The 27,079-nt window shown below is 44.5% G+C and overlaps 1 protein-coding gene across 1 annotated transcript in view; it reads right to left on the reverse strand.

The window, feature by feature from the left end:
• RHEB (Ras homolog, mTORC1 binding) overlaps positions 1–26,550 on the reverse strand; it is a 40,612-nt gene extending 14,062 nt beyond the window's left edge. The window contains exons 1-3 of the mRNA XM_064703862.1: positions 26,306–26,550; positions 7,651–7,722; positions 1,357–1,424 (exon numbers count right to left, since the gene is read on the reverse strand). Of these exons, the coding sequence (XP_064559932.1) occupies positions 1,357–1,424; positions 7,651–7,722; positions 26,306–26,357 (192 nt within the window). The 5' untranslated portion in view covers positions 26,358–26,550. The remainder of the gene's footprint in view (positions 1–1,356; positions 1,425–7,650; positions 7,723–26,305) is intronic.
• Between the last annotated feature and the right edge of the window lie 529 nt (positions 26,551–27,079).

Here is a 27,079-nt window from a genome sequence, read left to right on the forward strand (position 1 = left end):
TCTTCCCCCCCCCTTCTCCTCCTGGGCCGGCTGCTATCACATTCGGTGTCGCCGGCTCTCTCTCTCTCTCTCTCTCTCTCCGGGGGGGGGGGGGGGGAATGGCTGCCCGAGGGCTGACTCTCTGGGATCTTCCACCCTTCCATCCTCGAAGGCCTCCTCACCTCCCATCTCTGTCCAGGCCCAGGGCCTACCACGTGGCTGCCCCTCCCCCGCCCAGCAGCAGCGGCTGGACGGGGGAGAGATCTGACCTCTTCGCCGCGACGTCCCAAGAGAGCCTCCCAGGGCCAGAGCCCTGCTTTTAACCCCTGTGTATTCTCGGAGGTGTGTCCAAACCCCACTGGCTACACCAGGTGTCAGTATGAAACTCAGAACATCCATTGGTTTGACCACAGCATCCCAGAATTCCCACTCCTTCCTGGTCAAACCACCACAAACCCCTCTGAACATCCCAGCTATGAGCAGGTATCCTTTAAAGCCTTAAGTACTGGCAGCATATTTTACAACACTAACATTGTTTAATACTACTCATAGCTTGGAAAAACCCAAAGGCATTGTATGAGATCATGGAAGGCAAGAGCATGTAAGCAAGAAAAAAAAAAAGAAATTTAGGATAACAATACAGGGGTCTAATTAGTGGTCCCTGATGAGTTTTTTCTCTCATATAGAGTCTCTCAACAGACACAGCACTCTGGTGCAGGGTTCAGCCAAGCAGCAGTGTGTAATGAACCCCTGGACCTGTAAATAAAGAAGAGCTGCCCTTGCCAGAGCTCCCAGCAGGCTGCAGGACACGAGCTCCCTGCTCCTCAGCCCCTCCCTGTCACTACAGACACACCCGTGAACCACCACGTTAGAATGCAGCCAAACTGCAGCAGCTCACTGCTAACTCAGGGAGTACCACCTACATGGATCTGTCTGCTCCCCATGACTGCTCCATGGATACAAGTCATGGTGGTGGAGCTGGAGCAGACAAATACTAAAAAGCCATGAAAAATTTCCCCATGGTTTACTGAAGCACCCTTTTTCATCTGAAGCAAGACTGCTCATTTACTCTGTAAATATTACTCAAGCTACTGATGAACTTATGGACATCAGAGTTAAGGTAGTTTCCTCTCCCCTTTTTTTAGGTACTCATTCAATAGATAGGGGGAAAAAGAACTCAACCCAGTAACAAAACACAAACCAAAGCCTTTAAATAAACACTACAGAAGAAGTTCTTTAGTGACTAAACAACAAGACAGGATCATTTTTAAGTTAACTTTCACCTCTGAATGCACAGTCACTACCAACTTAGCCCAACAGGAATATCAATACCTGCTGTCATAACTTAGAAGAAAGATTCAAAGAAAGATAACTTACCTGGCCAGCAGTGTCAACCAACTGAAGATGATATTCTTGGCCATTTACTGTGATCAGCTTTGTAAAAGCTACAATAAGAAATACATAAACAGGTCAGAATTATACACAAGGAAGAGATCAGAAATCACTCATTTGTGCTATCATCAGCCAAGGCAGGAAGTAAAGAACTCCAGTTACAGGTTTTTAAGTAGCAATATAAGGCTAATCAGATGCTGTACTTATAACTAGTCTATTGCAGGTAGCAAAACTCAGAAACTGAATTTCAGATTTCAGATGATTCTCAGTCTGGATGCAGCAGCTTATTCTTTGCTTTCTTAAGTAAAAGAGGGAATAAGAGGAATAAAAAGGGGGATTTACATGCATTTCTACAAGATCCAGACAATCATAATTTGTGGTAGCACAAGACACTTAAATTCAATTGGCATCAAAGCTAAGTTTGAACTTATTATAGGGTCTTCTCCTTGGTTTCCAAACAGTTTAGCAAGATCAATTTTCTAAATGTAAATACCATGAGTAAGTGATTTGGACTGAAAAAAGGAAAAATCTTTGGGGCTAAAACACAGAGAACTTTTGATTACATTAAACCCAAATGATTAAACCCCAATTAGCTAAGTTCACCATGTTACTTTCACATTTGTAGCAGCTAGCAGCCCATGCAGTCCCCAGCACAAAGTACATTCAGTCCCTAGAAGTGATGAGAATTGCTGCTCTTCCTCAGAGTCATGAAATGCCAACACGCTGTGAGCCAAGGAATCCTACCCAGAGTTTGTGTTATGCAACTGCAAAAGCAAACAGTGCCACAGCTCCTGCAGGAGTAATGTCCCAAGCACAGCACACAAACCTGGCTATGCAAGTCTCATGTGGCCTTTGAGACACACTGCAGACACCACTGCTGGACAGTGCTCACACACTGAGTAAAGTCTGTGTTAACCTCTAGTTGGGGTGGTTTTCCCAACTAGCAGCAGTCCTCAGAAACCTCATCTGCCCCTGCAGTGATGAGCAGGGAAACAGAGTCAGATGAACAGGTCACTTAGGTGAGCTGAGTTGGCCAAGAGCTTCCCAAAGTTGCCCAGCTGAACGTTCCTGACCCTGCTGTGCAGTCCCTGCCCACGCCTGGAGTAGATGGAATTGGCCAGCTTTCCTCCTCTCAGCCCAAGCCTGTCCCTCTGTCAAGTCCCCACAATGTGAGCATTATCTTGACTAAGTGGGCTGAAATAGCTGAAACTGGAGGTTTCAACCCACCTCATAAATCCAACCCTCGAAAAAAAGGAGCAATTCAAACAGCAAAGCCAACCTAACAATGTCTAAATCAACAGTGTCAAGTGTCCCCATAGTTTCCATTACAAAATCAGCAAGTGACATTTGAAATGGAGCCTCAAAGAGAGCTCCTGCCTTACCCTGGTTATTCCCTAAGAAAGCTGCTTTAGCACATGTGCTGCCCCCAAATCAGTCTGGATGCTGCTGTTATTGCTGCAAACAACTAGAAGTTTTAGGTTATGAAACACAGATCCACAATGGCTCTTTGCCTTGGATGAATGCTGTGATGGGGACAAACTGAGGCAGTGTTGCTATAGACAATATCCCTGCCTGGAGTCAGAGGGAAAACAGGCTCCTCTGGAGACACACTGCATTTACAGGTGTGCAGTAAGAGCCTCTCCAGTCTCCTGACACTGCACATACACATCAAAGCCTCTGCACTCAAAGTAACTTCAAGGGCATCATGAAGTTAATATTTAAAAAGGGACGGGCAGCAGTTTTTTCAGACTGTTCTAGAAGCCAGCAATGATGTCATCACCATCATTACAGAAAGCACAGTGTGACAGAGACAGGAGAAGGGGAACAGTGAAGGAGTCAGCACAGCCTGGTGAGGAGAGCTTCAGTGCAGTGCAGAGCCTTGCAGCACCAAGCACAGCCCACTGTGTGAAGATAAATCTGCCTCAATGAAGTCACAACTAATGACTTCCATTTCTTTGCTGAAGCTTTTTAAAACCATTCCTAGTTAAGAATTTAATTTTGTGAAAAACCTGGTCCCCTTGATCCAGCCAAAGTGTTCATTTCCAATTCCATTACCTATCATCCTAGGATTTCTGCTGTGCTTGTGCACAAGACAAACAACAATACAATCCACAATCCCTGCACAATTTGGCTCTTCCTGGTAGGCCAAGGACACTTTTCAGAAGACTCAACCTCACATTAAATCATAATGTGAACATCTCCAAAACGCTGCTCATTAACTGGAACATGGATTTTGGAACAGGACACTCTTTCACCTTGCAACATATAACTCCAGTGATCACCACTACCTGAAGATGAAGCACATTGCAATCAGACCAGCAGGAATGAAATTATTTTCATGTGCAGCTCCATGACAGCTGCTGTGGAAACAAGCCATTCTGCTAGGAAAAAAAACCCAAACAGTAACAGGCAAAGAAATTCAGCTTTTAGATCAATAGTGATACTGAAGAAAGGTACGAGGGTGCTGTAACATGATTGCCACAACATGGCTGGTAGCTAAATACAATCACCTCCCAAGCTTTCCTTGGTTACCACCTCCTGCATCTCCTTCTACTTGCCTGCATTCCAGAGTCAATGCCTGCCACTAATCCACCAGGACATCTTCCACAACACTGAGATGTGTGATGCAAGAGAGCTATTTTTAGTTTTCCTCAGAAGCCTCACTTGCACCCCTTAGAAGGCTGCTCACCAGCAGCTCCAGAGAAACAGAGCTCACCCTTCCAGTGCAGTTGCCAAGGCATGGGCAGAAGTTTAGCCTTGAACATTCTCTGTCAGACTCATCCAAACCTACACTAGTAGGGGTCCTCCAGCCCTTTGCCCCTTTCTAATACGCTTCTACTCACATTTGTATTAAAAAACATGGGATGGAGGCAGGAAGCATGGGGGAAGATGTTCCTTTCCTTAGGGAGCTTGTGAAGCAATTTAGGGAAGAAAGGAAGACACAGAGCTGTGAAACAGTGCCAGAAGGCCCCCTAAAACTGCAACAAAAACCAAAAAGCAGCCAGGCAGGCTCTGGAGGACACATTGAGACCTGGCCACTCAAGTAATTTTACTTGCAATACAAGACATCCCTGCAAAGATGATGTGGGTGGAGTTAAGTGCACATCTTCATTACCTGATCTTTCTGACCTATTTGAGTTTCAAATTCAGCTTCTAGTTTTCATTCCTGTAAAATTGTTGCACTTTAATTTGCTCTGGTCTTGGTTGATGTGAGCTGATCTGCCTGCAGAGCCCCATCCAGCCCAGTGTGCACACAGACTCCCTGCACACACTCCTGCTCTCCAAGGATCTTTCTGCTCTTTCCAACACTCCTGCAAGCAGCAGCTCCACTCGTTTCTCAACCTGGCTGTCTCAGGAACAGCCACCCATTGAGATGTCACTCCTGTTGGGACATTCACACAGGGACAAAGCAATTATCTCTCACCTCCACTGCTGCCACAAAAGGATACAAGTTACTCTTCCTGACACACAAGTTTGGTAGAAGGAACAGAAATAAATTAACTTTCTGGTGCTGATGTAATATAAGCAAAGGAAAATGCAGCAGTGAAGCTGTCCTAACCTTCACAAACAATAAAGAAAATCTGATGCACCTTATTTTCCTTTTATCACTTCCAAAGGCAAAGATTCTCACACTTAAAACCTGATATTTCTACAATATTAGGTCTTACTCCTATTGCTCAAGGCTTATAAATGACACAACTTGTTCCTGTAAGAGCTTGATTACAGCTTGCCTTACAGACAGTTTAGCTTTGCAGGTCAACATTTTGTGCAAATGTTATTACTTGAGGACAAAAACTATAAAGAGTGCATTACCAGCAGTACAGCAGCTTCCTATAATTTCCTTATTGCTGATAGAATACTGTAACAAATTATCAAGAACAAATTTCTGGAGACAAAACAGAAATCACACAGGCCAGACTATCCTTTGCTATGTATGCTTTTCATGTCCAAGTTTTGTTACACGTGTAGACCCAACCACCAGATGAAACTGAAAGGTTTTACACCTTACTACAATGCCCTGGAAAAACCAACATTCTCCAACACTGTCCCTAGTATAAGAACCTGGACTTTTCAACCCTTTTTGCCAACACCATCCACCAAATCTCAAATCACGAGCTAGGAAAAGTCTAAGAGTTGTTCATGTACTTTGTATCTTTTGACCCTACACAGACTCAGAAACACAGCTGGGAGTGTCCAAAGACTTCACTGAACAAAGATTTCTATTTAGAAAAAAAAAAAAAAAGTATTACATTCTTAAGTCAAAAGAATTATTTTTTACTTAACCCATCAAACCCAGTTTCACATATGTCTTAAAAAATTTTTCAGTAAGTTTTGAATTTTAGTGTTAAATTACAATGTATTCTCTTGTCTGTTCTTCACAGAAGCATTTTTGACATTATCAGACCTTCTGGGGCTTAAAGATGGGACAGATTTCCCACTGTTATGAGCCCCAGGGCATAACTTTTATCTTTTTAACCTTTACTTCACAGCAACGATTTCTGATGTCAGAAGGACCCTTCAATTCTCTACCTTTCAGAAAGCAAACTCCCCCAGCCATGCCACAGATCACAAGACTTACACCAAATGAATCATGTTTGTTTTCCAAACAAGAAAGAAACCAAGTGAAAAGTCAAGGCTTTTCAAGATGCCCCCTTCCAACAAATCTTCACAATTCAGATCAAGCACACAGTGCAGAGCAGGAGAGTCAAATAAGAGCAAAATTCATCTACAGGGTATTTTTGTATAGTTCAGAAATGCTGAAGTTGTGAGACACACAACTACAGAGTTACAAACAGCAGCTACAGACAACAAATAAAGGATGAAACAAAACAAATCTTGTACCAATGTGTCAAAATCCTAAAACAAGACACAGATTCAGTATTTTGCAAAGACTTTGACTCCAAGTCTCTCAGTCTTTTCATTCACATGCAACTGCATAAAACTAAAAGACTACTTTAAGTAATTTGCATTTATATGGCACAGACAGTGAAAAATAACCTGCCCCAAATGAATTAAGATTATAAACACAGAAACTTAAACCCCAGTATTTCGCTAGCAGCCTTAATTCAAGACATACCTGATTTATAATTCAAACAAAGTAGAAAAGGATGATGGAAAGTGTTAGTATTAATATCTGTATAAGAGCTAACATTCAGACCAAGGGCCAAATTATCCAGTCTGACTTAAAATATAAAGCAAATATAGTTTCTCAAAAAGTAGCATTTGAATTTTAGTTCTAAGCAATAAAATAATACCAAGTAAAATATCCTGATAGCTACTGATTTGTAATTATGTACCACACAGATATATTAAAAAAAAACCTTGTTCTGCTGATTGCTTCATTCAAACTCCCAGAGTATCATCACACAGGCTTAACATCCTACTGCAGAAGTTCAAAACACTAAAAATGTGTGCTTCACAAGCCATTAAAATACAAGAACCCCAGGGCGATGATCATGAAACCACTTTCATTTGCCACATGACTAAAGCAAGCCAACAAGATCAAGTTACTCAGCCCAGCACTGCAGTTGTTCAAGTACTTTATGGCCACTGCTAGCTCAGAAAGAGGTGGCTGGATTGTAATGAATGCCAGGTAACCTCTGAAATGACTTTTTCCTCTTGGCAGCATTTTAGCATTAGTGTCTTTACTCACCTGCTATGCCAGCTACTCACAAAGGTACTAAAATTATTTTTAAAAGAACTGCTAAGAGAAAAATAACCACTTGAGAAGTCAAATACCCAGTATTTGCAGCAAGCTGATTGTGTAGCAGCCTTGTTAACCAGCTGCTGGAAGGAGGAATTGAAAAGATTATCATGCTATCATAGCCTACCCTTCTAAGTGGTTTAATCCTGATGGGTATTGCTGGCTTTCTGTTCATCTGGGTGTACTGACCTTACGTGAGACTCTGGAATATTTGTATTTGTATTTGGTGGCACATTTTCACATGGTGTGATGTAAAGATTTAAAGTGCCACAAGTACATTAGGGGAAGCAGATGCTCAACAACACACAAAATATAAGGAGGTGCATTTTAGCCAGATTCATTAGGTGTCTCTTCATTTAATGTTAAAAGTTCAGCTGTTTGGAGAAACGTGCACACAGTGATTTCCATGCTGCAGCAATGTAGTTTTGGTTCAAAAGAATAATAACATTTCTGTGGTAATTAATGGACTTTAATGTTAATATGTAAATACCCACACAAGTAATATGTATAACCCCAATGGTTTCTGATATAAGTTGGTTTGGTACAGAAGAGGAGCTTGGCAGTTATGTACTTACTGTTCTCTATGGTTGGATCATATGAATCAACAAACTGTCCTTCCACAAACTGGATCGTCAGTGAAGATTTTCCTGTAAAGCAAAGGAAAGAAAAATCTGGAATGAAACAAAATCATCTGCTTGTTATCACTTCACTGCTTTCCAGTAGATACACCAATTTTTTATCTATCCAATGTGAGTTCTGTGTGGTTCATTTAAACTATCTATACATGACAACTGACCTATTTTTTAATTTAAGTGCCTATTTCTAGTAACTGGGTCTCCTGAACATATAAAAAGCAGTGCAAAAGCTGCTCAGCATATGTTCTGCTTTTGTTTTAACAGGGCATAATTTAAATTATTCCTCCAGTTTAAAAGGAATCTAAAAGCAGCAGTGCACGATCCTCATAGAACTAAATTTAACAAACTGATATACTTGGAACGTTTTTCTGTCAAGAAGCAAGTAAAATTCAAAATAATTTTCAGTAACCACAGAGAAAATTTGGATCGAATTAGCCAAATTTGGTTTTACTAGGAGACTGGACAGATTTCCCATGACAAAAGGATGATCTCAAAATTCTTGAGACCAATATACTCTCCAATTAATCCTCCTACTGCCACACCACAACAGGCCAGTGGATGCTGTATTTTAAGCAGTGACTGAAGTGGCATAATTGGATTTTTCTTTAAAGCCATTTAACTGCTACTTTAGAAGACAACATTCCCCATTTCACTTCAAGAGTAATGCAAAGCACTGAACTTCGTAGCAGACTGAAAAAATGAGAACTCATTTAGTCCTGAAATATTTTATAAGATGGTGAATCACATACATTGACCATAAAAAGCACCTTTAAAGCTCTGCAACTGAAGACTTCTCAAAGCATTACTGAAGCCTTAACACAATTTCCATTACAGCACATCATGTACATCTGGGAATCTCCTAGATCCTATTACATTATGTTTACTGGACAAATACCCTCTTACAGAGATTGCCAAGTGCATTAGCTGCTTTTGGACACGAGCACATTCTTCATGCTCCTTTATACTCTTTTCACCATCAAGAAGCACAAACAAAATACAACCTCAAGTTAAAATTTTGACTCAAAACCACCCGCCTCAGTGGAAACCTCTCAATGACCTCTTAAGTAAGCAACATTGTGGTGGAAATATACAGTATCATTGTTTAAAAGAATAAATTGCTTTGAGTAAAAAAACTGCCCACTTCCAGAACTCAGAAAATGTTCTTTCCTAAGCATTCCTTCAGGAGATATTAAAAAAAACTGTCTTCCATTTCATTCTCTGCCATGTTTGCCCCTTTGCTCTCTCCTATCAATCATGAGAGCTTATTCAAGAAACAATGCTAAAAAGATTTCCAGACAAACCCCACAAAGACCAACCATCACCAAGATTTGATCAAGTTGCTTTTTCTAACATCAAGTTCTTAAGAAACATTTCCTGGTCTTCTTATCATGAAGGTGTCATGCTCACAATGCACGAGTTGACAGAGGACATTTCATTTTAAATTTCACTTGCTGTTCCTCCAGCAAGGCTCACACACCCCACCCCCAAATCATCCCAATAAAGTCAGATTAAGAACTGACACTGTGCCTCCTAGGAACTTTCTGAAACTGTGTATTTTGGACACCATTTAGAAAGTGAGCAAACTTCCAAGCTATTTCTCCTTTAGCTATAAACTTATGAAGTTGCTACCCAGAGTTCATGCTCCCAGACTCTTTGCCAATACCAGCACATTAAGCACTCCATTTAAAAAAAAAAGGTTAACTACCCCTAAATTAGGCTGTTAGATCCTCAAGGTAAGAGAACTAAATTCAGTAAAGATTATAAGTGAACCTTTTTCCTCCTAAGAAGGATTCTGAACTAACTGAAAGACTTGACTGCTGCCGTCTGTCTGTGCTAAGCCTGGAAACTGAATAGCAGAAAGAAGTCAGAGCCAACAGAAAATGCTGCATTTCACACCCAGCTGTATTAATTACTGCTTTCCTCCTAACAGTGACAGAAGAGGAAACAGATAAAACCAGTGTTCCAACACTCTCCTCCTAAATTCCTCCAAGCTTTATAACAAGCTTTCCAGTAATGATGTGTTCATGATCATGAGGCACAGGGAAACTCTCCAGTCTGGGATTCAGCACCTACCCCTCGGGAAATGCAGGCAACTGTATCCCACTGAACCAAGGCTTCCATGGACACAGAAATCCAAACCATGAGTCATTAACACCCCGTGTCTCAGCCCATGAGCAAGCAGCAGGCAGAACCCTGTGACCAACAGCTTGGCTTGAACTTTGGCCCACAGGTTTTATTCCAGGTCTTTGACCTATGCTCATGGACAGAGTGGAAAATCGAGCTGACAGTTTAGCTCCTATCTGCTCTTGCTCCAGAGAGATCAGGCAAGGCTTTCAGCAAGGATTGCAACACAAACACAACTGCCCTGCCAGTTGCCAACTCCATCTGGGGGCACAGCAGGGAACACAGGGCTGTCTGCATGTGCAGGCACCACAGGCACATTCAGCCTCAGCAGCACCAGCGAGTCTGACACCAGCAGCAGAGGCTTGATTAGCTGATTTCTCAAGGGTGCACACCTCAAAGAGGCTCAGCTCTAACATTCTCCTTTGGAATGCAGCCACACACTTTTGCAGTTTGTTAAGCTTCTCCTTGTAGCATCCTCCATGCTGGTAAATTCAAGATATCCACTGTATTTGAGTTTCAAGAAAATAAATATCCATTGATAGCAAAGGGAGAAGTGATATGAGCTGAGGCAAGGCTGGTAGCTGGGTGCAGAGCTTTGCTACAGGAACTCGAAGTCCCAGGCATTCCATGGCAGAGTTGTAAGCAAAATCCTCCAAGTTTACTGACTCTCCCTCTCTCTGAGGGAACAGCACAGAAGAGAAGGGCTGCAAGAAATGGATTTCAGCAAAGTTTAGAATATGAGTCCCAGGTAACTGAAAACTCAGCTTAAGCTGTCCAGAAGTACCCAAAGTGTATTTGCATACACAATTCATTATTTATGGTATTATGTGATAGAGTGGTAAAGAAAAGAGTTTTCCACTGTCAAAACAGAAAAGGAGCAGATTTTCAGACAGAAAGCTAGTTCAAAAACTAAAGCTGTTGTGTTTCTGTTCATACACTAGACCACTTCCACCATAAAGAGGAACATCCCATAAACACTCTGACTAGTGCCATCACAGCACATCAGTTTCAAATGCCATTGCAATTGTCAAGGCAAAACAAGTGCCAAATTGCGTTTTACTCATCTTTTTACTACTTGGACAAGAGCTGTGGTATTTATAATCTAGCCCTAAAATTCAAGCTTTACAACACTAGGCAGTTTACCAAGCAGATGAGTAACAGAGCCTGGGTGGGCTCAGGACAGCTGGCCTCCCCACAGAGGTCATGCCCCCCTTCTGTGCACCACCACCTGCCTGCTGTCCCCCTCTCACACCCTGCCCTCCTTGCAACACACACAGGGAAAGCCCAGATTCAACTCTCATCGGCAGCCAAACTTTTCCCCAAGCCCAGGAGACAGAAATGATGCAAGCAGGCAGCGAGTCAGTCAAACAACAGCTCCACAAGCAGGGCATTGTGCAAGCAGGGCTGCACAGCTGCCCACGGCCAGGGCAGCACAGAGCAGCTTATCTCAACAGGAAGGGTTTCTCAATCTCTGCAACTGCCCACACAAGCCATCAGTAAACAGTTTGTCCTGCTCCAGAACAACAGCTACTGCAGAGCTGCAGCTCTGTTGGCAGTGTAGATGCAGTTTCTTTAACCCATCTTTTGCTATTAAAATGCATGGTTATGTGGTTTGCATAATCATCCAACATTGAACAGCTGCCAGCATCTCATCTACTCCTACCACAAGCACAGCACCTTACCCAAGCTAGTCTCTAGACCAGCTTAGTAACTAGACTTACCTAGTTAGTCTCCTATCCAGTCTTGCCTACAGAACAAACTACTTTAGGCTTTGTCACAAAAAGCACTCAATAAATTTCATATTGAAATGTCAGTCACATCAAATTAGGTAAATCTGGCTGCACACTCAACTTACTGCACTGCACAGAGATGAAGTTTTCATACCAAAAGATACACCTGATTTAACTTGAATGTTGGGATCTTTATCTTCTTTGATTCACAATAGCAAGATGCACAAAATGGAGACCCTGGCATTTCCATAGTGCAGATTATCCATCCTCAGAGCACAGAGTGGGACTGAACGACTTCCTGGAGCCAAGGGAGTTTGACTGGGTAGCAAAGAGGATTTACAGCATCCCTCTCTGACAAAGATCCTCTCACAAGATTGCAGACTATCTCAGAACCCATCACTAGCTCATCATTCATCTCAGGCCACATCGTTAGCAACTTTCTATAGTTAATTAAGACACCCCCCCAGGTACTAATTATGGCTGTGTAGTTCCTGTTTTGCTGATCGTTGCTTTGTATTTGGTGAATTAGTCTAATGACTATAAAAATGATACATCTGGGTCAATAAAGAATTCTGTTTCTAAATCTCTGGAGACAGAAATACAATGAGTAGTTTGTGTTTTACTCAGATGCAACTAAATTCTATTAGACTTTTAATTGTGAGGAATTAAATAAACATCTATATTGAGCTGTTCTACACATTTTTGTAGCGATTCCCTCGTGATGTCAGCATTACAGTAACAGGATCAGGAAAATATTTTCTGATGCTTAGAGACAAAACTCTTCCTCAATTCCTGCACTTGCTCATGATACTGGTGCTTGATTTGCAACACAGAGTGGTAGCATTCCTCTCTCAACATGCTCTCTGAGCTTTCTGGAGGACAGACTAAAGGTTGTAGTTCTGAAGGAGTGAAAGTGGCAGGACCTCAATGACACATCTTTTTACCAAAAGTGATAAGGAGCTTCAAACACTGCAGAACCCTTTATGACAAACCAAAGCGCAGATCAGCTTTTCAGAATAACCAAAGTTCTTCTTTAACTTCTTTGGCACTCTGTCTTGTTGCTACAACTGTTCTCTGCCTTCTCCTGCTCTATTTTTTTAAATTAACATATAAGGAAATTAGATTTGAAGTCTAAGGCAAGGTTTTGTAGCAAGAACTACTTCTGCTGTAAAGAAGGAGTTTCACATGATGGCCTGTAACACCCAAGAGCATGAGCCTGCTGGGAGATGCTTGTTTCCCTTCCATCTGCATTGCACAATCTTCTTGAGGTTTATCAAAGGTATTCCTCTGCAAGTCAGAGGAAATCTGAGAGCAGCCATTTAGAAACAAAGCCACATGGCTTCCTTTATTTTCTTCAGATTTCAAAGCAATCTGTACTCACAGGAGTACTTGCAGGCCTTTGCTAGGTCAGCAGCAATGAGCCTTCTGAACACAAGCCAAGGGTCCTAATGCTATCTAGATCATATTTCCTGTAAAGAAAGCAAGAAGAGAGCATGTGCTTTATTCCCTGCTATTTAGCAGCAGGCCTGTTCCATCCCACAGCAGTGCTCATCCCTCAGTGTTCACTTAAACTATGTTGCAATGTATCACATGTCCAAGCAAGTATGTAGGGAAAAATTCCATTGCATTCCTGCAATGGCTTACACTTCCAGGCAGTCCATTTTGTCTCCAATAAAGTCAGTAACTACAGCAAAAGACTGTCAAAAGAAATCTTATAGTTATTTTAGCACAGAGTCCAGTTACCTCTGCTGCTACCCTTGCTGGCAGGAAAGCACCAGGCTGCAGCTTTCCTCCTGTTTCCCTTTGTATAAGTTACATGAATTTTAATTCCATGTGTTTACTGTCAGTTGTCAAAGATGGGAAAAGGTGTTACAAAGCTTCCAAAAAAAAACCAAAACAACAACCTCTGTGGCATATACCTCACCAGGCCATGGAATGCATGCTTCAAACAGGTCAGGGGAGCTGCATCCTGGTGTTCCTTAACTGCAAAGGAAATTCAGACATTCCTACCCCAGACAGTCAACCTGTATTTCTCAGATAAATACCATCCTCTGTATTCCCTTCAGACTTCCTGCAGAAACCGTGCATCCCTACAGCACCTTCCCACAGCACAAGGCTTAAAATATCTCAGGTGGCAGCAGAAATTCAATGGCATTGGTAGGTGGGTGGTGAGCAACTGCTTTGTGCATCACTTGTATATTTTGTTACCATTACTATCATTTACCTTTCCTTTTCTGTCCTGTTAAACTGTCTTTATCCCAATCCCATTTTATCTTTTTCCCCACCTGTGTCCCCAGTCCCACTGTGGGAGATGAATGAAGGGCTGTGTGGTGTTCAGCTGCCCAATGGGTTAAATCCTAACAACTCCTAAAGGGAAGTTTATTAAGCTTAAAGATCAGACCCTAACATTGCAGTTTATGACACACCTAAAGGTAAAGAGCCTGAAATTTGTGCTGACTTCCTCTCCAAAGGGGCAAAATTCAACTTCTAGTGCTGGGTAGAACCCAAGTCCTTTCTCCCTACACACACACTTCAAGCAGCTCATGAGGTGTTTGAATAAACCTGACGTTTCCTTGGATCATTGGGTATGCACAACATGAAATGAAATGTCTTTGAAAGATCCTTTCAGGAACTGCCATTGTTTCATCATTAAATCATTTTTAAATGCTATGTCATGAGAAATAACACATCTCTCTTGCTTTAATGCATTCCATGCATTCCCCTTTTCTATATTCAAGGTTTTGGTCTCCACACAAGGGATCAAACTCTCAAATTCCAGTCACTTCCTTTTTGCAGCTAAAGATTTCTGGGATGTACAACTTAAATTGCCATTTTTTTTTCAAGAGGATCCTTCCAGCTGCAGTCACAGCACCAGCTCTCCATCCTCTGCACAGACATGGCCTGGTCAACTTTCAAGTTCTGTTAGGAAACAGGATGAACCCTTCCACCCAAAAATCTCACTTGCATTTTCAGACCAGTAAGAGAGAAAGAGAAGCCTTACCAAGATGAAAGACCTCAGCTCCACTGACATGCAGGTCTTCCCTGAAAAGGACCTTGAGGGCTGGAGCCATAGGATTCACAGCTGCCAACACTGTGGCCACCATACACCAATCCCTGCTTACAGATCCACCAAGCAGAGGGCCAAGGCTTTGAAAACCTCACTAAAACTTTCCTGGCATCATTTAAAAACACAAGTCTAGGAACATGACCCTGAGCATGCTGTAACACCCAGTAATACCAAAAGCAGCTGAAATGGGTGAAGAACAGACCATCTTGGCAGTACTGCTGAAATGCATACGACCAAAGGGTTTCAGGATCTTCCTGGAACTGCAAGAATAGTAAGAGATGTACTTCTCTTTTCCTTGGTATAAGTACCTGACAAAATCCTGACAGGAGAGGAATGGTAACATTCCCTCTCTTGGGAGCATTATCCAATCAAATCATGTGATGCACACTCTGTAACTACTAAGAAGTTTCAGCCTTACTCTGCAGGAAGTTCACAGAGCTCTCCACCAACTGCAGCAAAAGCTGGAAGATAAAACTGATTTGTGCCCACAAGGGCAGGCTACTTGTACAACAGATTATAGTAATACATCAATCAAGCTCCATTATAGCCACTAGAAGATCTTAGCAAGAACAGACAGCTCCACTCTGCAGCAGTGTGTAAACTAGGTGGTCAGTCAATGTTTCAGGCTCTTTGTGTCACCACTGATGGTCCAAGGTCTGACAAACCCAATGCCAGCAATAAACCCTGACACTCACCACAACAGAACAGGAAAGGTCTTTGGGGATACTGGCAAAGAGTTGTGTTGACTCCTCCTTCCTCCAGCACAGCAAGACATGGTCAGCTGTTGTCATTGCAGGGGTTCCATGCTGCTGTCTCCTTATCACAAAAGTTTGAGACCTTCTTGGTGTTTCTCGTGGTCAGCTCCTCAGCACTGACTCTTTCTTCTTCACAAAGCAGCCAGCTGACTCCAGTTTTCTTCTCAACACCACTTCAGTCTTTTATAGCACCCTGCTTCTCACTGGTTACAGCTGTGGCCTGTTCCTAATCTTTCATAATTGGTCCAGCTGCAGCTCCTCAGGGGTAAGATTACTTTCTACACTATCTTTATTTTCTTATATTTTATCCCCTTGAGTCAACTCCACCACATCTCTGTCCACAACTGGTGGACACAGAGTTTTGATTAATGTTCATATTGTTGAGCCTTGACTATTCCTTGTGTGCTACCCCAGTGGGTCTATAAATAACCACACCAACATAAAACCCAGTGTGTGCCTGAGCTGTTCCTTCCTCTACACAGCTCTCTCCACACCACCAGGTTCTGATGGCTTTTTGCTGTTACTGTGGTCTCTTCTCCATTTCAGCTCTAGATCTCCTGTGAATTAACTGCACAGGCACCTTCCATGTCACTTCTGCTGATCAGGGAAGCTCCTCCCCTCTATTTATCAGGGTTGAAGAAAGGCACAATCTGTTAAATGCCATCTTCACAGCCCTGCACTTCACCCAGCTGCAGTTAGTCATCAACCCCTCCCCAGCAAGGCTGGCTGCAAGCCTCCTGCAGTTACACACTTACCATCCACCCAAGAGTGGCTGCTGAATGCACAGGACAATCTGTCAACAGCAAGGGAGGTTTAAAGCAATAATATACCAAAATCTCTGCCTGATGCACATGGGTAAAGCAGCAGGGCAAAAATAAGACTCCAGGGTAAGAATAACACCGTGTAGAATACCAGAAGAATCATTAAAGCCCCCAACCTTGGGAAATGTGAAGGGAATTTAAGCCAAAGATCTGTCAGATATGACATGACATGGCTGATTTTGCCACAGGGCAGAGAAGATAGAATAGGTAACCCTTGTTTGCTGTATCTTACTATCAAAATTCTTGCCTGCCATGACAGCCAGCTGGCTTTACCTTCCCAACCACCATGTATCCATCTGTTGGCTCAATAGGTGCTTCAAATTAAGAGGTTTTGGATAAGAATCATACTTGCCTATTCTCAGTTTTCATATTATGTAGTACTAAAAGATCACAATATAGAATTCTGACCTTTGCAGAGAAGGAGCAAAACACTGAACAAATTAAAAAAACCTCACCCCTGCCACCTCATTCCCATCCTCCCTCAACCCCTCTGAAAGTATCCCATGAGGATAAATGAGGATGACATCTGCAACTTGAATATAAATTATTTTTCCATTTTTCACAAGTCAAGCACCTCCCAGCCAGTCCAGCCCCACGTGAGGAAGCCCCTGCAAACACCAGCTGGATCCTTCACTTCCCAGGGCTCCTCTGACACAACCACACAGCTTGGACAAGCAGTGAGCATTGAACTACAGCTGAAGACAGCCTAAAGTCAGGTCAGGCTTCAGGAGACACAGCAGAACTTTCTATTTGTCTGTCTGCACATCAACCCAACAGCTCTGCAAGTTTTACATTAGTTCTTCCTCTGTCCCATCACCACACTTGGGGATAAAAAGTGTGATAAAAATGAGCAGTTGTAGAAGGAGAAGCAGAAAAAAGGCTGAGGTGCCCTAAGTCTCCTATGCACTCTGTAAAAGGAACAAGATTTTGTAACATTCAGACAACTTATTCTTCCTGCTTTCACTGCCCAGAAAAACTTGCATTACCTTCCAGCTGAACCATTTTTATACTTAGGTTTAGCAACTTCAAAAGGTTTATGAAGAGTTTTGATTTTTTTTCTCACAATATGAAGATTGAAACAGCACAACCAACACCTTCCTTTTGAATTTATTCACCAGGGTCAAACCATACAAAAGAAGCAAACACCATTTCCAAGAAAGCAATGAAGGTACTTCAGCACACTAAGAAACATGGTGCTTGTTTATATGCACATTTCAAAGCAGAAACTTCCAATTCTAATTAAAAAATGCTAATTTTGAAACAGATTTCAGAAGACCAAAAATTTGTTATTGATGGAATAACAAGCCTTGAAGCAAAATACACTTTACTGCATTAATGTCAAGTGCTTGATTGTTTTGACAGTTTTTAGGGCAGATTTAATGGAGTTTTCCTACATATTATGCATCCCAGCTCTTTTGCATACAGCAAGAGTACCTTTAAAGGAGGTCATACATATTGAATGAAGTTTTGGCAATACAATCTGACAAGTTGTTGAAGCTAGACAGATGTATCCCACTAACTCTGGGGACAACGTTGTCAAGAGACACTTTCATATCCTAATTTTGTATTGCACTTGCACATGTTTACATCCACACACTGAGGACCACTTATATATTCCATCTTTTTCCAAATTAAAATTAATTTAACTCCATACCCCACAGAACACAAATAACTAGGTTTGGCACACACAATGTTCTGGTTCCTGTAATCTAAAATACCCAACAACACTGACAACCATCCCAGAAATACTGACTCCTCAATCTTTGAGATTTTAGTGTCATATTTAAAAACCGTGTTGAAAGAAAAATTCACTGTTTAAAGTATAATCTATCAGGGAATTGTGATTTCTGCAGCTGATAATCTATTTAACACAGACCACAACTTATCTGAACTAACCCTCCAAGTGTCACAGAGGATCTTTCATTCCTTAAAAGCCCTTCAGAAATCATGCACTCAGTCTTATGCCTCATAACCTTTGGCCATTACCCACAAACTCCTGATGATTCCACCCAAATCAAACTGCTGTACATTTCCTCCTTTTGTTCAAGCCCCAAGTTCTCTAATTCACATAAGAAGTCCCATAATAAATTCTAGCAGACTTCCCTTTTGCAGGAGCCCCCAAGGCTCAAGCTGGTCCTTTGCTCGTCTTAACTTCATCTTGTGGAATATTGTACTTCATAATGCAAAATCTGCATTTTCAGAACCTGTGGAAACCCAGGGCATTGGGAATATTTCTCTGTCTGCTCTGGGGTGCCCTGGCCTCCAGGGCAGCACTGACTCTGACCCTCATTCATGGAGAAAGTTTCCCAGACTTCAAGACAGACCAGAATCCTCAAAAGTGTGAAACAGATTATAGAGAGCAGTGTAGGTGCATCACTTGGTGAGAAATTGAGGTTTTGGGGGTTTTTAGTGTGTTGTGGATGGAAGCAAGATGGAGGGCACAAGGTGTTGTCCTGAGTTTCTTCTTCCTTCTTCTCCACGAGTTTGGGTGGCATTTTGTAATTGGGCAGAAAAGTCCCCATTGCAGCTCTGTGGGATCAGTTATTGGGTTAAAAGGGAAATAATCCAGGTGTCAGTTCTTAATTGGATAGTTTAGTCTTAAAAGACCTCGTACCAAGAGATTGTTGGCCATTTTGTGCCTTGCTAGTGAAGAGCTGCCAAACTCATGGTTGTGAGACTGTTTTATTGATAAAAAATAATAAACACTTGAGTCTGCCATGAACTAGTGTCTCAAGTGCCTTCAATCCAGACCCAGAAAAACCAACTACAAGAACCTGTGTAATCTCTTTGACCAATGCTTCATTCACCACTGTCTCATCCAGCATCCTTCATTTCTTAAAATGTGCATGCCCAGCAATCAACATGTATATGGTAAACTGAGGAAAACCAGAGCATTTCAACAATGCAGTAGCTGTGATTCTTCCCTAGGATCCAAATGCTGATAAACACAACCAAAGGAGGAGTCAGCCAGGTTGAGGGGTCAACCAGTAATTGCAAGAAACAGATACTTGGAAAGGTATCCTACCAAAGGCAGGAGAGCAAGCTGAAAAGCAACACAGTTTAGATTTGTTTCCACTGGCTTTCCACCCAGGAAGGTAATCAGTGACTCTGAATGCCTTTCACTTGTTGGACAGGTTGTAGCCTTTCACTTCCTTGGACAGGTTGTAGCCTTTCACTTCCTTGGACAGGTTGTAGCCGAGTGGGAAGTCAGCCTCATCTCCCAAATAACAATCAATAGGACAAGAGAAAACAGTTGTGCCAGGAGGTTTAGATTAGATGAGAGGAAAAACGTCTTCACAGAAAGTGTTGTCAAGCATTGGAACAGCTGACCAGGGAACCAGGTGAGCCACCAGCCCTGGAGGTATTTAAAAGGTGTGTGAATATGGTTTAGTGGTGGGCCTGGCAGTGCTGGTTAAGGGTTGGATTCCATGTCCTTAGAGGTCTTTTCCTGAAGCTTTGGCTTTGCTCCATTGCAACATCTTTACTAGCACGTGTTTCCTGAAAATTCCAGATTGTATCACCTGAGGCACCATGTGAATTTAAAGACTTCTGGAACAAGGTCTAAGGTTACCCCAGGTCAAGCAATTTTTTCCTCAATTCTGCATGAATTGATTAGATTAGACTACAGAAGGTTATTTAAACAAGAACCTTGAAGAACTCCATTTCCCCATGGCTCCCTAGCACATGTCTCAGCACCTGCACAAGGCCATCTTTTTCCATCAAGAGAACAGGTCCAGTTCAGAAGTTCCACTGCTGAAAGCTGACCAAAAGGCATCCATGCCTGTCTCAGGTGGTGGAGGAAAACACACGTGTGGTTCCATAGCAAGTCTGACTGAAGGGAAATCTGCACAGTCACAAAGAGCCTACACCACCCTCCCCAGATCCTGTGCTCCTGACCCCACTCCCCCTGTCAGGCTGCACTCACTGAGCTGACCAGCTGAAGGATACAAAAACTTTCCCTTCTTTTGCTTTACTTTTTAAATAAATCAATCCCCTGAGCTGGTGGACAGCCCTCCATCACACCCATGGGTGGGGGCAGCAAGGTCCAACTTCCAGCCACAGTTTGGGATTAGCTCAACTTGGGCCAAAAGGTGCTCCACCCTACAGAGTTCATTTAAAAATGCCTTCCTTAAGTGGCAATTAAAAAAGAAAGTGGCTTGGATGTCTCTTGAGAAAAGCTGCACCTGAAGTCCTGTTTTGGCACTTTGTTCAAAAATTGCCTCAGTTTCCTTCCTTGTGACAAGTTCAATATAAGCAACTTTACCCCACACAAGACCCAATTCAGCATCCACCATACTTTGTATTTCTCCAAAAGGAAATGTAACCTGTAATGGTCCCTATTAATATGCTTTTAGTAAACTTAATAATCTGAAATCTTGGTAAAAGATCTGCTAGGCAACATAAAACATGGATTTTGTCCACACTGCCCTTTCCCCCATCCCACACACCCTCATTTACAGGAGAGCTGCCCTCAATGGGCAGGAACCACAGGGTAGTGCCAATGTCCTGACCAAGATTGGAAGACACAAATTTTAAGCAACAACCACCCACCAAACACAGGAAGCAGATTTTGCTTTCTCACATTATCAAATTCACAACAAATCTGCCATTCACTTCAAATACAAACCTTGGAAAACAAGGTTTAGTCTCCAAATCCTTAAGGAGACCAATTCACGACTGGCAAGGGCCACTTCGTGTTTTTACACACCACGCTTCATGTCTGCAGCTTCTGATTTAGGAGAATTTGAGATGACACCAGCCAATTGACTCATGCAGCACTCGCAGAGCCTGAGTGCATTATGAACATCCCACAGAGAAGCTGTTTCGATTTTGGATGGAATACACAATGAAGTTGAGCAGTTTTTAAAGCACGCCCTTGGATGTCACCTTCAGGAGAGCTACAGGAAATTAATCAGAATGGCATTTATCACTTTTTAGCCTGCTCCTCTAATCCCGGCTGCGTGGTCAGGCTGTTTCCGCAGCAGCCTGTACCGCAGAGGGGGCTGCCTCAGCCAGAGCCTACACTCCAGGCACTCGAGTAGATCTAAATGAAGAGCTCCAACTTTATATAGCTTATAAATTACAGGAGCTACATTTCATTTGGCTTTTCCTGTCGATGTTAACTTCAAGTTGTGTAATCAAACACCAAAACGCCCCCGTACATACAAGCAAAACGTGCAAGCGTTACCATTGACAGATCAGAGCAGGCAATTTAAGAGTTAATCCTCGAGCAGTGTCCTCAAATAACCCCACGGTGGCTCGATATTACAGCTGAACACGCTGCCTCTAGTGCTTCCAGCTACTGCTATCAAACGCTCTGGAGCAACTTTCCCTGCTGCAGCCACTATGGCAGCACTAACACGGAAATGCAATTAAAGCTGGCATTTCCAGCCTCAGCCCGGCCCCTGGGAGCTGCAGCCTTCCCTCCTGCAGCACTGCCGCACCCTGGCACCGCCAACTGCGGCCCTGGCACTGCCGACCGCGGCCCCGGCGAGGGAAGGGCCCGGCCCCGCCAACCGCGGCCCCGGCGAGGGAAGGGCCCCGGAGTCATCCTGGCACTCGACAGGGGACAGCAAAATGTAACCTTACACATCAGCTGGCTCCCCAACCGCTCAATTTCCCCGGTCAATCTCAGGCTTGCCCGTGTTGCGGCCACAGCCGGTTGTGTAAACCAAATTACAGCACACGACAGCGGTAATTTCTCCGTTCCTCCTCTGTTGACATTTACACGGGCAATTTATCGCCTGCTAAAATTACCACTTCCCATCCAATCCCAGAGGGATCCCTGCTCGGGGCGGAACGCTGCTGTGAGAGCAGATGCCATCTTTCAGGCACCACAGCAAAGCCCCAGCTCCATTTTACCCTGCTAACCTCCTAATACTCACACAACTCCTCTTTTCAAACTCCCTTTTGCCATAACAATTATTTTTACTATTTACAGGTCCATATTGAAGTTACTGTTTTTTCTGCCTTCCTGCTTTTCAAGCAAGTTGGAGGGAGCAGAGGCATTTTTTTTTAGCTGAATACAATCACCTGAAAGCCTTTCCACACAAATCTAATCCTGACAGATCATTTTGTTCCATCACAGGTTTTTTTTTTTGGTACCTGCATGCCGCAGTCAGACCATGACTCCTTCTGCCTGCAGCATGGTCTGCTCTACACCTACTCACACAAAAGAAGTTGATTTATTTATCCAGGGAAGAACATAGGTAAGTTCCCTATTATTAACTGGATTTTCCCCTCAGAGCCATAAACTGCCCAGGACAGCATTTTCAGATGACCAGTCCAAACATGTAGAATTCAGAAAGACAATTCCTGTTTCTGCAAGCACATCTGTAAAACCAGTAGCACAACTTATCCAAACAGCACAAAAGAAATCAGGCTGAGATAAAGACCTACAACTGAAGCAGCTGATCCAAACAATACCTTCCTGCTTATCTTAAATCCATCCATTCAATAGAACACAGAGAATCCCAGTAATAAGGTGCTTTACAAGATGATCTAAGAAACTTCTTCTTTCCTACAGGCGTTTGTGGTCTGAATTTGCACATCTGTTCTATAAACAGAAAGAGAATGAAACTGAACACAAAGCATTTTTGGCAAATCTATCCTGCTTTTTAGAGAGGCTGTTACTCTAAAAAGATTCAGAAGATCATAGTCCTGCTTGATTTATTTCCTAGCAAATCCATTATTTCCAATTATATTTGGGATATTAAGTTATTACCAAAACACAAATATGAAGATTCTTTTTAGTGAAGGCAGTAACTTCATAAAATTTTATGCTTCATCATGCACAAGACAGATTTCTTTCAGAATCAAATCTCAAATAGCTGATCCACTCTGATCACTTCCCAACTAACAGTAATGGAAGTCAAGTTCCTCTGCTGTGAAACTCAGACCCTGGGATGAAATCCATCTGATTTCTACTCAGAACCTTGCTGAGACAAGCACAATTACATAATGGAATTGAACTTTCTTAGACCAATTTAAGCCTGAGCAAAACCCAACAGAGACATTCTTGCGTGATTTTGTCTCACGTCATGCCACGACCTGCATGCTGTATCCACAGATAATCAGTCTTCCTCACCAAAAAACACCCTGGCAAATATTCTGTCTGCATCTCAGAAAGTATGACTGCCTGGGAATTCACGAGGCTTCCACTGTGATCTCTCCCATCAGCAAAGAATAAAAGTTTCACATATGAAAGGCTTGATGGCGGTGTTGAAAGATAGAGGGAGTGTATTCAAACAAGCAGACTCCTGAATTTTCTATTCTCAGAACTATTATACCAGAATACCACTCCCAACCTCCAGTTTACCTGACAACAGCACCGGGATAAGATTAAATTTTAATGTAATGAAATAAACAAGGCCTTAGCAGGAATCCAGTACAATTTTCAGCCCGTTTCACAAATCCCTGGGGAAGGTGTGCCCACCCCTCACTGCACACATTGTAACCTGAGAGACCCACGGGGTTGTTCAATCAACAGCTGAGGGGAAAAGCTCCCTGCCTGACAAACATCATCATCAAAACCTGGTTATTTCAGCACCTCGCTGAGAGAGACATGGGGAAAAGAGCTCCCAGTTTTATGACAGCTTCATTTCAAACACTGCAGTTACAGGGGGAGCACCCAACTTCCCAGAACAGGCCCCCTAAGCATTTAGGGCTAACCTATAAAACTGCAAGCATTTTACAACTCACCAAAGTTAACCTCCCTAATTCCAGAGTCAAGATTAATGTTAATGGCAAAACAATGTTGTTCCCGAATTACAAAAGGAAATGTAGAAAGCATTTCCCTCAGATTCTGGAATTATTCCCCACTTTAATGAGCATTACCTCTATACAATGCAGCATTTCCTCCAAAAGAAACGTACTTCCTTTTCTACCACCCAAACACTTGTCCTAAAATGAGATTATATCCTTTCTTAACCAGGGTCCAAGTGATATTCTTGCCATCATAATACAAAGCAAGACTTAATCAAAAGTTTCCCTGAAGCCAAACGCAGTCCCCATTCTACTTCACTTTAGGAGGCACATTTGGGGAAGCAGAGGACAATCTAAATCTCCAGGTTAACCTTCCTGCTTCTCTAACAGCTTCACAAGATGGAAGAAGAACCTCAAAGGCCCATTTCTACTGCTTGAACTTTTACCTAAGTATTTGCCAAGAAACTTAATGAAAACGAAAGCAAATTCCAGTAAACCAGATTTTTCCCTTCCTCTTAACTCTATGTTCCTACAACTTGCAGCTCTCCTAATAAAATTGGTCTTGTCCTATCGACCCCAATTCCACACTAGTCCCAGAAAACTTTAGTTAAAGTTCAGCAGTAGGTCTTAACAGTTAGGTAACATTTTGGCCATCCTTTCCACAAGCACTATTGCTCACATCCCCAACCAAATAACAATATTATACTCCTTCTCTATTTCTCCTCAAATTTACACCCTACTAATATTTGATTTTCTGACTGCTGCTTGTTAGTGTCAACAGATGAAGGACCAAAGCTCAACAGTACACTCAGTCCCGACCACAGACTTCCTAAGAACAGAATTTCAAGCATTTCCCCTTCCCACTTACACTGCCCATTGCTTTGCTCCCACCAGTGCTCATAGAAAACATAACAACAAGACAATGAACAGACTGCAACAAGTGATGTCATACAGACCGTGCAAACTGATCAATCTACTACTCACTGTTCTGTTTAAGGACTGGACAAATTCATCAAACAAATTCAAACATCAAGCTGCATGGCTGCAGCTATGCAAAAAAAAAAAAAAAAAAAAAAAAGCTCTCCTTATTTAGCCTTTTTTATATTTAAAAATGCTTTTTCAAAGGGTTCTTTATGCTGTGTGCCATGGAAGACAAATTACTGATATAGTCACTGCTTTCAATGTAAAAACCCCATTTATACATTTATATCAGAGTAGTATCACTCTGCAGCATCTTTTTTTTTCCCCAACCACACAATATCTTTCACATTGATCTATGCTTTTAAGTTTGATCGATTAGCACCGGCTGTACTACAGCTCGTTCCCCCCTGCTCCAAGAACCTGAAACATCCGAAACCGTTCTCCAGCAAATGCAGGAGAGAGGATCACACTTTTATACGGAACAAAAGCCTCTATCAGCTGCTATGGACTCGTGCTGGACGCTTCCAGGCAGTTCGTCCCAGCGGCTGAGCCCGCTCCGGGCTGCCCCGGCGGCGCCGTGCCGGGCACAGCCCGGAGCCGAGGCGGCCCCTCGGGAACAGCGGCTGCGCTGCTGCTGCCGCCGCACGAACACCTCCATGGGGGCAGGAACGGGCCAGGCACGGGCAACACACCCGCCTGGCCTCCCCAGGGTTCAAACTGGCTCAAATCACAGAATCACCGAGGCTGCAAAAGTGCTCTGAGGTGCACCAGGGAGCCCACATCACCGTGTCACCCGCGGCACTGAGTGCCACGTCCAGTCTTTGCTTACACAGCTCCAGGGACGGTGACTCCACCATCCCCCTGGGCTGCCCGTTCCAGGGTCCGATCACTCTTTCTGAGAATAAATTTTTCCCGGTGTCCAACACTCCCCCGGCACAGCTGAAGATCATGTCGTGTGCTACCGCTGGTTGCCTGGGAGCAGAGCCCGACTCGCACCTGGCGGCAGCTCCTGTCAGGGACTTGTGCAGAGCGATGAGGCCTCCCCTGAGCCTCCTGTTCCCCGGGCCGAGCTCCTCACAGAACACGCGCTCCAGACCCGTCCCCAGCTCCGCTGCCCTTCCCCGGGCTCGCTCCATACGGAGCCTGCATGGAGCTGAACCCCAGCGCAGCCAAGCCGGCGGGGAGGGACCCTCTCCGCAGCTGCCCCGATCCCGTTTTTCCGGGCTGCGTTCGGGGAGTGCGGGGGGCGAAACTTCCTATTAAGGGCACGGCGGCCGCGGGCCCGCAGCTCTGCGGCGCCGCCATGGCGGGGCCTCCCTCGCTCCCTCCCTCGGGCCGCGGCTGCGCGCTCGGGGCGGCGGGAAGCGCCGCTGCCTCCGCTGCACCTGCCGCCGCCGCCGCGGGGGAGGGCGATGCGGCGGCACCCGGGGCACCCCGCCCGCACCCCCGCCGCGAAACCCGCGCCGCGCTCACCCACGCTCCGGTAGCCCAGGATCGCGATCTTGCGGGACTTGGACGGCGGCATCTTCTCCCCCGCCCGGCCCCGAACCACATCAAGGGCGTCGGCGGTGGCGGCTGCGGCGGAGGGCGGCGGCGGGCGGCTGTGGGGGCGCGGGGCGCGGCGCCAGCGACATGCGGGGAGCGCGGGGGGAGCGGCGGCGGCCGGAGCGCGCTCGGGACGCGCGGCGCTGGCAGCGGCGGGGCCGCACCACGTGACCGCCGCCGCCGCGCGCCGGCCCCGCGTACGCACCTGCGCGTCACAGGAAAAAACTCCCTGCGTCACCCCCGCCTGGTGCGCGCGTCTCCCCCACCCGCCGCACGCCCATTGGCCGGCGGGGCGGCGGCGGCGGGCGGGGATTGGCCGGGGAGCGGCAACGGCCGCGTTCGAAGGGGAGGGGGCGGGGCCGGGCGGGCAAGGGCGAGCGGGGACGAGGTGGGGGGGAGAAAGGGAGGGGGAAAGGCGCGCGCTAAGGGCCCGCGCGCGTGCGCGCTTAGCGTCCGGCGGTTGGTGCGTCCCGCGCGCGGCCCCGCCCCGGCCCCGAGCTCCGTCGCCTTGGTCTGCGCGATCCCGGTCCCGGTCCCTGTCCTGGTCCCCTATCCCAGACCCGATCTCCGAGCTCCGCCACCTTGGTCTGCGCGGTCCGTGTCACTGTCCTGATCCCTGTCCTGGTCCCCTATCCCGGACCCGATCTCCGAGCTCCGCCACCTTGGTCTGCGCGATCCGTGTCTCTGTCCCGGTCCCTGTCC

The sequence above is a fragment of the Zonotrichia leucophrys genome, chromosome 2 (assembly GCF_028769735.1).
Source record: "Zonotrichia leucophrys gambelii isolate GWCS_2022_RI chromosome 2, RI_Zleu_2.0, whole genome shotgun sequence".
Classification (NCBI taxonomy): domain Eukaryota; kingdom Metazoa; phylum Chordata; class Aves; order Passeriformes; family Passerellidae; genus Zonotrichia; species Zonotrichia leucophrys.